Source organism: Canis lupus, chromosome 4 (genome assembly GCF_003254725.2).
Source record: "Canis lupus dingo isolate Sandy chromosome 4, ASM325472v2, whole genome shotgun sequence".
NCBI classification, from domain to species: Eukaryota; Metazoa; Chordata; class Mammalia; order Carnivora; family Canidae; genus Canis; species Canis lupus.
The window spans coordinates 13,273,565-13,286,677 of NC_064246.1; the positions used below are offsets into that span (position 1 = coordinate 13,273,565).

The following is a 13,113-nucleotide window of genomic DNA, read 5'->3' on the forward strand; positions in this document are numbered from 1 at the left end:
AAGTTCTCTCCTCACTGATTGCTGCAAAATCTAACCATTCTGGTCTCTGAGACTGAGAATGTATTCAGACTCAAAGAATTTAAATATTCTTTCCATGGGACCACATTTGGGCACCACCCATTACATCTGCATTCCACTGGCTATCGTGTCACCAAGATGTTGTGTCACTAGAAATTTCAGTGAGAAACAGGAGTGATTGCTGACAAGTCGCATCATGTCTCCTACCGTTGTTTCTACCACTTTCATGTCTGTGAATGTACAACTACATGATTGATTGGTTTTCACCCAAGAGTTACTGCTCCTACGTTATTTCCATATTTTGTAGACTATGGTCTGATGGTATCTAACTGATGAGGTGCCTGCACAGGAACCCAGTGAAAAACCATGCACCAAATTGCTTAAGTAAAAATACCCTGATTTAAAGGCACTATCAGCACGAGAGAATTTTCTAATCTAGCCAGCTTTTCCAGAAGTGCTGCTTTTACAGATCACCAGTGCCTTTTCTTGTTGCATACATACATCACCTGCTTTTTTTTTTTTTTTTTTTTTTTTAAAGTAGGCTCCATGCTGGCAGCCCAACACAGGGCTTGAACTCGAGGCCCTGAGATCAAGACTTGAGCCAAAATCGAGTCGGATGCTTGGCCAACTGAGCTACCCTGGGGCCCCTACATTGCCAGTTTAAGATTTTATTTATTTATTTGATCAGGGGAATGGCAGAGGGAGAAGGAGAAGCAGGCTCCCCACTGAGCAAGAGGCTCGACAGACAACGATGATGTGGGACCATGGAATCATGACCAGAGCCCAAGGTAGATGCTTAACCAACTGAGCCACTCAGGCGCTTCCATTGCCTGCTTTCTAATCAGAAATTCAAGAGAGTAAAGTCTTCATCTGAAAATAAATTAAGTCATGAGAGATGGAGTAATCTCAGAATTTAGCATTTTGGAAGAAAGAGAGTACTCTGTATCTCAGAGTGCTTAATGAAACTTCTATGGCTTTGGTCAGTTGCCTTTCTTGCTTTTCTTTCTGTTTTTAAATTGTCCTTAGCTTTTTCTTTTCTTTGTTGCGCTGCTTCTTCCTTACTTATACATATAACACAAACACATTCTCCTTGGATAACTTTTAACTCTATGTTTCTTATGCAATGGTCATATTCTTTTAGAAAAGAGGACTTATTGATACTTGTCTAGTAGTGTCCAATTAGGATATTTGATTAAAGAAATACCCAATTAAGAGAAAGCCTGGTAAATCTTTAGCTTGCAGAAAAGCATTCAATTCAGAAATGCTGCACTCATAAAATATTTCCCAAACTCAGGATTCATTTCATTTTATCCTCTGACTGGTAGAAGTGAATGTCACAGTGATGAAATTCAACCATACAGTGAAAGCAAGTGTGAAAAAAATTCTTAGAAACATTGGATTCTTGCTTTTGAATCTCCATAAAGAAAATACTTGAGTTACCTTGAAACCAGTAGGATTTATGCTTTTTTATCCTTTCTATAATGCCAGTATAGAATCTTGAAATCTTTGATGATTTGCCAGGCATTGCCGTGGGAGAAACTTAGACCAGTGCTTTCTTTAGGTAAGACTCCACTCGTACGCATTATGTAACCTGTGCCATGATCTGCACCACTCATTTCTGAAAGGTGTGGGAAGATGTTGGAAATCTCACTGTCTTTTCTCAATTATTTTCTATAGTTGTCAACCCCCTTCCATGGAGTTACAGGGAATATGCCTCTCAGAAGAGTGCCCCTATGACATCTCATCGGATGTCAATCTCGGTCCAGAGATTGTTCACAGATTTTCCCAAATGCTTTCTTAGACCTGCCTCTAAAGAAAAGATTGATCTTCATGATCTTCATAAACTACAATGCAATCTTTCACTAATTTCTGCCAGAATTGTCCAAAACCAAGATTATAATAAGCCCATTAGGCTATGGACACCATTTGTATTTTTTTCCAATGCTCTACTGTATCTAGTGATATAACTGTATTATCCAAGAGGAAAGAGCCAGATCTCACATCTACATGGTGGCATTGGAAACTCTGCTGACAGTATAGAAAACAGAGAGGACAGTTGGCCTTGTTATGGAAGCACACGGATCCCCCATGACCAGCACCTCTAAAGTTTTGATAGTTTTCAGAAAAAGCTATGAAAATCACACACACGACATTTTGGTAGTCCTTAAAAAAAAGGAGGCATTTTATAGCTAAACAATTTTATTGGCTTTTTGTGAAATAAAAAACACGAAACAAACCACCATAGTTAAAGGCCATAATCAGCATCAACCAAATGAACCAGCCACTTGGTTACAGTAGCTGATAACAAACACTAGTGGATATTATTGCTTATACCCCAGGTTCATTTATGTGTCCATTATGTTTTGGCAAGATTACAATCACATGGGAACTTTGGTTGTATAAATTCAACTCTGACCACTCACTAAAAACTCAACTTCTATCATTTTAGGATGGGATATATGTCAATTCTTCCTGAGTCTTGACATTTATCCTCTCATTCTGTCTCCTTTCTCCTCCTGTTAATGATTTACAACACTACGGACCAAAACTTAAGGTAGATGCATTTACAACCATCCATTTCTACTCTACTGCCCTCTCCTTTGCCATGAGGCGGTGATGCATTTCTGAGCCTCTCCAAAATCTTGGATCTGGTGTGTATCCACTGCCAGTAATAAATGTCCATCTGTAATCTGGATAGATTTTCAAATGCGTATGGTTGTCAATAGTGGGGTTTGGACTCAACTGTCTCTTTTCCAACTTTCGAAAGCTAGAAAAAAAAAATCAACAGCCTTTAGCATCCTCTGTTGACCTCCCAACAAAATCAGCCCCAGCCCCCACCACACCACATCCCACAGCAGGTATGGAGCTGTGGCCTTAAAATGCCCCGTATGAGTGCTGTAGCATTTTAATGTGTAGAGAAGCAACGGCTGCCTGCTTCTCTGAAGCTCCCCTGCTCAATACTTTCCATTTTAACACTGAAAACTCAGAACAACAAAGGGTCAAGACTAACAATAGCACCATTTCCTAGACTCTTGGAATAAGGTTCCTGTCTGCGTTGGAGAATGCAGGGACCCCAGACGACCCAGCCTCCAGCATTACGCCTTCACAGGCCCCGCTGACCTTTGGCAGGGGTGGGTGGTCTGCCTCAGCCTGCTTCTACAGTGGCATGAATTTTCCCTGGGAAGAGTTAAAAATGCGTGTCTTACAAAGTGAAGTTGGCTGCAGGTAAGAGACCTGAGAAGCCTGTTTCCGTGGGTGAGATGTGACAAGCCTGCCGACGATTGGGACAAAGTCTGGGGATCCCTTCCCTTGCCCATCTCAGTTCAAGTCATTGAAGAATCTGCACGCAGAAGCATGGCAAGACCCAGGGACACCAGGAGACGCAAAGCCTCACACAGCCACTCAGACACTGGTGCTCTGAGGGCGTCTCGTGTGTTCGGGTCCCCCGGTGGGTTTGCCCTGGATACTGCTGGGATTTAATAAGCCCTTCTAATGATTATAAAGATTATCCTTTTGAATCTGGACATTTTAAACAACAGAAGACTTGATATCACTATATTTTACATGGCACATATAACCATATAATTACTAGCACTTACACGGCAAATATTGTAAATACACAGTCTTGGAGCTGACTTGGTAATTACGCCAGTGTTATTCGGCAGAACAAAGATTAAACACTCTCTAACTTGCGCTTGGGGGAATTTCATTCCAACCCTGCACTTCACAACGAGAGGATAACCCTCTCATTATGTAATAATGCCTGGTGGTCATGTGGGCAAAGAGAATCACAGGGCGACTTCATGGTTAATTTGTGGCCTGTAAAATAAAGTAATACACAGTATTTTCATTTCAACAAAATACAAGAGACCATATAAAAATATTTTCCAATTTGGAATTTGAAACATGAAAGCTGGATTTTTTTTGTCTTCCTTTGTATAAAAAGAAACGAAGTGACAGACTAAAGTTTATTAAGCCTTCTAACAAAAAACATACATATAAGTTTAAGGAATGCCGTGAGTGTCAGCTTCCCTTTTTTGTCCAGGCTCATAGATGGGGAGCTTGTGCTTTGATCCCAACAAGGAGAAATGCACGAAAGTGGAGGAAGATCAGTGCCTGAAACCTGAACTACAATTTATCTCTAATAATAAGACTAATTTTACAGTAGTGCTTTTAACAAGTGGTGCGTCAGATTACTCATTTTTATCTCTTCCTCCTCAGGCGACTGCTGGAGACGAATTCCAGAAGCACCACTTTCGTCTTGAGTGATGTTTGTTTAGTGCAATGTCTTCCTTCTCCCGTTCTCTTTTCACTCGCTGGTAGTGGTCTTCTTCCTTCAGGTACCACACGGGGGGCCAGCGGTGCCGCTCAAAGTACTCCTGGTTGTCTGGTGAAGGAAAGATGCAGATGGTAACACCCGTCATTCGTGGATTGCTTCTACATTCTAGGTTCTGTGCCCAGCTGCTTCTCGTATCTGCTCTTGGGCACCCTGTCCCGACAACCCAGCGTGGAGGGATTAGGGTAGGGGTAGGACCATTTGCAGATTGCAAGGCTCCAGTTTCGAGAGTTAGAATCACTTGCTAGAAGTAGCTGTGCACAGAGCACCTGAGCCCACGACCACTCGATTTCAGAGTGTGAGCTTGCCCTCGGCATGCCTCCTCGGATAAGGGTGAGCCCAGTGTGCCCTGTGGCAGGGAAGCCTGAACCCCACTCCACCCAATCCTCCAGCTATGAAGCTCTTCAAAAAGAGAACCCCAAACCCACAATTCTTTGGGTCATGCCTAGGCGTGTGACCACGAGCCTATTTTCCCTGAGCTGCCTGCTGCCCACAGACCTGCTCAAGGGCACAGAGGGTCAATGCTTCGTCCAGAGGCCATGAGAACAGGACAGCTGGGAACCCACAGTCTCACCTGCGGACTTCGATTTGATCTCCTTGCGGAACTTGGAACAAACACTGTTGTAGTTGGTGCAGATGTGGTGCAAACACCAGGCGGCCAACTGGTGGGCGTTGTGGAACTACAGGGAAGTGACCAAAAGGGAGTCAGACTCCTGCTTTCTAAAGGGGGGCCACCGAGAAACAGTAAGCCACCGTTGGGGTGACAGAGATAAAGCGCCCGCGTGACTGATTCCATCAACCTCTTGTTTTGACTACACTGTTTTGACTTTGGCTGTGGCCCTGACACCAGCCAAAAATAGCGTTTGGCACACTTCTTCCTTACCCCTGTGACAGGTGCACCCAAAATACTCACTGTATCAAATCAGGAGCTGAAAGCACTCCTTGCCTCCCAGCCTCCCCCTGCACTGGCCCACTAGTGATAAATGACCGTGGCCTTTGGAAGGTGCCAGCCGACAGCAGAGCAGCGACACTGACTCTGGTTAAGGGAGCCTCAGCCACAGAGCACTCCGTGTCGCATGTCAGAGCTTGGCTTGCGGGGGCCAAGGATCTGAAAGAGGAGACTGCGGACCGTATGACCGTCCACGTACCTGTCCTTCGGTTACATAAGAGCGGGCGGTGTGGGCAGGGTGGCAGGGACCCGACGCTCCACAACATCTCCTTTCTGAGCAGATGCTTGGGGAGGTGGCAGCTGAGGCAGCCGTGACCAAAACAGACTTGGTGCTCAAAATTCAACAGTCACGTCCCATTCCTCCCCAAATTTGGCAAGTCTTCCCCCACCCCACACTCTGTCCTGTCCTTCTCAGACATCCATTCAGTGTGTTGGTCCTGAGGTTTCTTTGATCAGGTGGAATCCTGATAGCTCACAGGCTGCTTCCTCTGGGGCCCAAATCTCTGCTGAACAAAGGCCCATATAAAAGCTGAAGTCCTCAGAAAATAACTCAAGAAGCTCTGAGAATTGCAACCTCGACATTATAGACAATTTTTGCTGATCCTTTCAATCTCTCTCTTTCTCTCTCCTTTAAAGAGTTTATTTACTCATGAGAAGTGTTTCTTCAGAGAGAGGCAGAGACATAGGCAGAGGGAGAAGCAGTCTCCCCATGAGGAGCTCAATGTGGGACTTGATACCAGGACCCCAGGATCATGACCTGAGCCAAAGGCAGCTACTCAACCACTGAGCCACCCAGGTGCCCCACTTCCAATTTCTCTTGATATCAGATTTCTTTCTGAAAGTAAGATTAGGGCATTGGTGTCCTGGAGTTGGCTTGTACCTGCCCAAGAGAGTCAACTGTGCACCCATCTTCCCTACTCTGAGGTCAGCAATTTCATGATGTTAAAACTGGTCAGACAGGGGTATTTATACCATGAAACTGGAAAATGCAACAGATCAGGGTGCCACTGTCCCCAACCTGATTGTTAACTAAGCCCAGCATGCCACTAGGCTAAGGTCTAATGAATGAGCTAAGACATGGGAGGCTCCATCTTAAACTCTTCCTGCCAAGGCTTGTCAGGGCAGGGACCTAGAGCAAACAGACACAACTGCAAATCATTGCCTCAAGTAGACTGGCCATATATGCAATTCTGGGTCATTTGCTTTTCTCCAGGAGGAATAGTTACTGGAGAGAGCACAAGTCATGAACTGGGCCCCAGACCTGTTTTGAAATACCTCAAATTCCAAATGTGGACAACCAGCTTTGATGGGGCCTTTTGCTGATCCTACTGCAATAGGTGTTCTTTGTTGTTGGTTTTCACTGTAACCTCTCTTAAGGTGTTTTTCACACTAGATTTTAATAATGTTTGTTTCTATTTCTCTCACTGTCTATGATTGCCCCAAGGGCAGAGAATCTGCCATTTATAACCATGTGTCCTTTTGTCTAGCACGGTGCTGGATGTGTGGGGAGAAAACCACAAATACTTGTTGCACAGTAAGTCAAAAAGAGCAGGTTGCTATAAAGTCCTCTTCAGCCTTTTCCCCTTTTGAATCCGAGCCATTCCTATGGCCATGGGTGGAATGGCAACAGGGCCTACTACTTGCCTCCCTCCTCTCTCTGGAACTGAGAAAGATCCATTTAAATCACCAGATCTAAGACTTAGTAAACCACAGCCCTCGCAGAGAGAGAGAACAAAGACAAACCCAGTGGGCTGGAGAGAGAACTGAAGAATTTTTTTCTTCATTCCTTCAGGGTGTCACCTCATTGTCAAGGAGTCTATGTCAGGGACGAAGTAAGCATCCTGCACCCATGAGACGGCTTCTACTCTTCCCTGCTCTTTCTTGAACATTCTCTCCCACTTGATTCTCAAAATAATCTGTAAGGTTGACAGGACCTGGGTTATCATCTCCATTCTCTACAGCTAAGGAAGCTGCGGCAGAGCTTAGCTTTGTGCCTTGAGTAAAGTTATTCGTGACAATGCTGAGGCTGGATCTTGGGGCCTCTCTGGAACAGTGCAAGGGTGTGCCGCGATTATGGAATCACAATATTGATATTAACAAATACTGATTTTGGAAAAGCCCAAGAGAGCTGCAGTGAGATGGAGGGTATTACAGAGCTTCATGGAGTTCTAGAAACTGTCTGATCTTGGCCAATATGTGTCCAAGAATTCAAACAAGGAGAGACAAAACCTTCCCCTATCATGCCCCACATTGTTCTCCCACATGTGAAGCTGGTGCCTCGGGGGACAATGGGGCTGGCGTGGGGTAGGGTCCTTGTTGTTTTCTCAAACGAAGCCCAGCAGGGTGAATGGTGCATGAAACGTGAAACTCTCAGATCTTCTCAGTGTACACAGGGCCCTCTGTGACTCAGTGGTGACATCTTTATTTAGACAGATGCAACAGCGGAATGTTTTATCAGCATTAAATGAACTGGTTGAACACATTTAAAAGGTGAAAGGCAAATTGTTACAGACCTGGGCCAATTCCAAATACGAGAGCACTTCCCCATCAATGCCCACACCACTCATCGCAGCCTTGGTCAGCTCCTGAACAGCATACTGCTCTAGGGAAGAGAGAGAGAAGAGGAGAAAGTTGAACCATATCCTTGTAAGCCAGACCTCTCACCTAGAGAGTCTGGTCTGGAACCACCTAAGAGGGGAGGAATACGGGAGCCAGCTCTGGCCGCCATCTGAACTGAACTCAGAGCCCATTGTGATGGGTGGCCTTTCAGCATGGAAAGTTCTGGCCGCTGGCCATTGAACCAATGACTCTGGGACACTTGTTCACACTTTTGAAATAGCCAGAGCCCTCTAGATCTTTACTGTCTAGTACAGGAGCTATAGACCACATGAGCTGATTGAAACTTCACTTAAAATTAAATAAAATTAAAAATTCATGCCCTCAGCCACATTAGTCACACTGAAGTGCTCAACAGTCTCATGTGTATTGGGCAACACAGACACAGAACATTTCCATCATTGCAGAAAGTTCTATTGGATGGTGCTGCTCCAGACCGCCAGTGCCTAGAGTCCTCGAAATTCCTTAGTCTCTTCTTGTTTGACAGTTTGCCCACTCATCACTCCAATTCTCAATAATCTCTGACAGTGGAAGGACTGAGTAACAGATGAATGAATCCATATGGGGAATTACAATTGTGAATACAGATGTCTTTCTCAACAGCTGCAGATGGGTAACATATTGTTCAGCCTCTTAGATTCTAGAAACTGGGGGGAACTTCAACCAGAAGTAACAAAAATCTAGTTGGGAGGGCCACTTCTGCCTGGGAGCTGTGTCCAAGGCTCCTAAGCTGAACTTAAATTATGGTTCTGAGACTGAGTGGTCTCTTGCCTCTGTGTGGGCCGTCCCCGCTTCTAGGATTGACATCTGTGGGGACAGGCTAGGCCCACATTCCTACCTCCTTGAGGTCAAGGCACTCTTTTCACCTCTAGCATTGTATCTGTTGTTCTAATCCAGTACATTGTCCCAGTCCTGCTGACCTTCTTCTGGTCTACGCACCTGCTAGTCAACATGCCTCTATCTGGTCAATACGATATCTAGATTTAATGGTTTCTTTGGCACAGGTTTCTTCAGCTGGATTGACAAAGAACTATTTGGAACCACATTTTCCAAAGAAGTCATTGGGCTTCTTAATTTTAGGTAACAACTTTTCTTGTTATTCATTTAACACTTTGGCTTGCAAAAAAGATTTTTAAAAACTATGTTCTGGGCAGCCCCGGTGGCGCAGCGGTTTAGCGCTGCCTGCAGCCCGGGGTGTGATCCTGGAGACCCGGATCGAGTCCTGCATCGGGCTCCCTACATGGTGCCTGCTTCTCCCTCTGCCTGGGTCTCTGCCTCTCTCTCTCTAGCTGTGTCTCTATGAATAAATAAATAAAATCTTAAAAAAAAAAACTATGTTCTGATTAAAAACTATGTCCTGAATACTCTATACTTACCAAACACTATAAATAATTAAAGGGATCAGCTTAGGCAGCTGCATATTCATCACAGTAGTAACAATAGCACTTAATAACAAAAGGAAACATACATAGAGGTCTGCAGGTGACAAAAGAACCTCTCCTTGGTTCAGTTCCTTTCACGAAGTCAGTCTCATGTTTTTATCACCATATTTAATATTTAAACAAAAATGGCACTGAGTTCAATCACAAACCTTGTTCAACAGATTTGGCTCCAAATTGTTTCTATTAAAAAAATCAAATTCATCCTCTCAAAGGATAAATACTTGTACAAGCTGGATAGACCAATGGATCAGAACCCATACTTCTGAAAAAAGGAACTGCCCATCGCGGCCTCTTAGAGTTAACATTTAAAAAGCTGTTTACTCTTCTGGATCTGTGACTTCGGGTGTTTTGGTTAGTAGCATTTTTAAAAAAGTCCATAGCAATGCTTCAATGATCTCTTTCTAACCAATGGGGGAAGTGGTAAGGCAAGAAGAGGACTTTGAGCTCCAGTTGGATGAGTGTAGTAGAAACCTGGAGTCCAGAGAAATACCTTTTTTTCTAAAGACACTGCCAAAAGGTCAAGTGCAGATATGACCAGTTGGTTTGTTCAAACATTCATTTTCATTTACTTAATGATTCAACAGTTACTTATTGGGAAGCTAATATGCTCAGACACTTTTCCGTGTGCTGGGGACAGGTAGGCCAATGCACAAAACTGGCACTACTTTTGCTTTCACGGTTAACAGGGGTCAGAAAATGCAGTGACAAACACCCAGATTGCTAACTGACCCCTCTGGTAAATGAAGGTGAAGTTTTATATTTAAGAAAAAAGTATGTGAATACACATATCCTATTTAGACCTGCTTCAGCTTAACCACTGAACAAATCCAGAAATGATGCATAAGATTTTGGGAAGTGAAGCCAAGTCCCCCTTTTTTCTGTCTCCCAAAATGCTCTTGACAATGTCAGAACATTTTCTAAAATAGCTTTAAAAAAACCACTTACATAATGCTTACTAGGTGCCAGACACTGTTCTGAGAACTTTATATATATCTTAACTCCTTAATCTTTGTAACAACTCTACGGTAGAATAACATGATCCCCATTCTAAAGAGAGAGAGCAGAGACAGAGTGGTTAAGTGTGAAGTCATCCAGCCAGTAAATGGTGGAGTTGGGATGTGAACCTGAGCAATCTGGTTCTGTAGCCTATATTCTTAACCACTGCCTCCTACTGTGTCTTTCTTGAAGACTGGGTCCGAGCACACATTATGGGGATAATATGGACATAATAGTTTTATTTTAAATTCCATGGCCCACAAATGAGGCAGAGTGCATAGACAGAGCATGGGTCTCAAGGGCAGGGGTCATGCATTATTCATCGTGATAACTGCATACTCCTACAGGGCCTACCACAAAGTAGCTGCTTAAGAAATATTTGTGGAACTGAATTGGGTTGTCTGATACATTTGATCAATTCATATCACCCTGCACAAGACATCCTCTATTGGGTGATAAAAATAGTTTTTTATTTCCTGGAAATGTTATTTTTGTTTAAATGTGATTTTGATAAATTTGACAGTCAGGCAGTGCATGGTTCTGAGTCGTCAGACTTACCTGCAAGGGCAACCAAGTGTGGCAGGCAAAATCTGTTTGCCAAGGCAATTAATTCCAGTGGGTCCAGGTCCAAGTTAGGTGACAACTGCTTGGTATAAAGATAATCCAATACTGCTTGCATTGACATCTTGTTTATGTTCGGGAGATATACCTGAAATGTTATTTGAAAAGCTAAGTTCTGCAGAAGAAAGCAGTGGGTACATTTTCAAGCTATACTGCTTATAAATATCCCAACCGTACGATTTGATATTGGCAAGTCTGGGACACCTGCTTTGAGGCTGCACGTAGAAGTCATTCGCTATTTACTGCTTTAAACATAACCATTTGATTTGTAGATGACAAAAGAGTGGGGCTGCCTGACAAAGCCTGATTTGGAATTTTTAAATGGCTATTTGGACTTATAAATCAGACAAATGGGCTGTAAATGTATGATGACATTATGGGCTCTCCTTGCCAAGTACCTTCTAATATTCTATTGTGGGGAAAGAAATCTCCTGGGCAACATGACAGGTGTTGGGGGGAGCTGCAAACCCCACTGTTGCTGACACACGATAGAGCCCTGCTCTCTAAGATGTCAAAACAGAGGATGAGCAACCACCTCAGTTGCCACACTGACTGGCTTGATTCCAACGTTCTATCGATATATGCAAACACAAGATACACACTTCATTATTTTTCCTATGGTTGTGCCATAGATTCCAAATTTTTGGAATATTATCAGGTTATCAGTAGATTCTGAGAATCCAAAGAAATCTTTACCTGTGGGGGAACAGTTGGTTGGGTATGATAAACTCTCCTTTATAGGATTTACCTAATCTTGAGACCTCCTGAGCACTTGTAGTTCTTGCCAATATTGATACATGCTGGAGTTCCCTAGAGCCAGGGATGGATCAATGAGGATGTACACAGATTAGCAGCACACGGACTCAAACTAACCCCACAAGATGGGCCCTTGTATAGTACAGAACAGTATCGTTGCCATTGACTACTGGGATGATGATGGTGATACGGTAACCTGAATGGAAGGCCTATATACGAGGTACTGTGCTAAGCTTCCCACACACATTATCTAATCTGATCCTTACATTCTCCCTAAGAGGAAAAACTATTATATTTGCCATTTTACACATAAGGAAATTGAGATTCATGGAGGGTAAGTCCCATGTTCAAGGTCATAGAGCCAGTAAGTGGCTGGGATTTGGACCTAAGGAGTATAATTCTAAGGTCTATGCTCAGAATCGCTGTGCAATACAAGAAACCCTTCATGGCAAGGAAGCAGAGGTTTGGGTCACAGTACGATAAAGTACCATATTTCACTAACAGTTTTTAAGAATTAGATTTCTAAGTTCAAAAGAATGAACAGTTATTAACTTCCTATTTCTGGTACTTAATAAACCTCCATACACCATATAAAGATAATAATCTATGTATTATATTTGATTATATCTGTATCACACATGATTACATCTATATTATATATCTAATCTTTCTCATTACATATATATTACCTTCACAATCTACATGGGGCTCATGGCCAAGGCATTCTAGTGTCATGGTTCCAGAATCATTTAAGCTATAACAATCTGTATCATCCTCTTGCACAGCCACCAGCCACCTCAGAAAGAATATCCTTTCTTTTTTAAAAAAAAGATTTTATTTATTTATTCATGAGAGAGAGAGAGAGAGAGAGAGAGAGACATAGGCAGAAGGAGAAGCAGGCTCTATGCAGGGAGCCCGATATGGGACTCAATTCCGGGACTCCGGCATCGTGACCTGAACCAAAGGCAGACACTCAACTGCTAAGCCACCCAGGTGACCCAGAATATCCTTTCAGATAGAGATTTCTATTAATGTATCAAAGGGAAGGCCTCCAAACCATCCTAGAAATAGTAAGAAAATCACATACCCACCTCCTTTCAGACATAGTCAATGAAAACAATTATGATTTGGTAAATAAGCTGCATGGGTTATTACCATCAAGGATTTAACAACTGTCATCATTTCAAGTTTCTAGCATGACCTTGACAATAGACAGAACTTGGCAAGTAGAAACTCTTACTGATATTATTTTAAAATAAAGAAGCCATAGTAGTATAATTAATTGCTAATCCAGTGAATCTAATATCAGTTATACTTGCGTATATGCTTACATACACATAGATTTATCTTATACAGATCATGATTGAGTTAGTAAAATT

The 13,113-nt window shown here is 43.0% G+C and overlaps 1 protein-coding gene across 20 annotated transcripts in view; it reads right to left on the reverse strand.

Annotated features, from left to right (window-relative positions):
• Positions 1 to 2,199: 2,199 nt before the first annotated feature.
• The window catches only part of RHOBTB1 (Rho related BTB domain containing 1), a 117,890-nt gene continuing 106,976 nt past the window's right edge, over positions 2,200 to 13,113 (reverse strand). For 15 of the 20 annotated variants that reach the window (XM_025435336.3, XM_025435334.3, XM_025435335.3 and 12 more), the window contains 4 exons: positions 10,916 to 11,066; positions 7,817 to 7,905; positions 4,929 to 5,034; positions 2,200 to 4,405 (listed from right to left, as the gene is read on the reverse strand). In XM_025435336.3, the coding sequence (XP_025291121.1) occupies positions 4,236 to 4,405; positions 4,929 to 5,034; positions 7,817 to 7,905; positions 10,916 to 11,066 (516 nt within the window). In that variant the 3' untranslated portion in view covers positions 2,200 to 4,235. Of the gene's footprint in view, positions 4,406 to 4,852; positions 5,035 to 7,816; positions 7,906 to 10,915; positions 11,067 to 13,113 lie in introns of all 20 variants that reach the window. The other 5 variants (XR_007410114.1, XR_007410113.1, XM_049108962.1 and 2 more) reach the window with 5 other exon arrangements.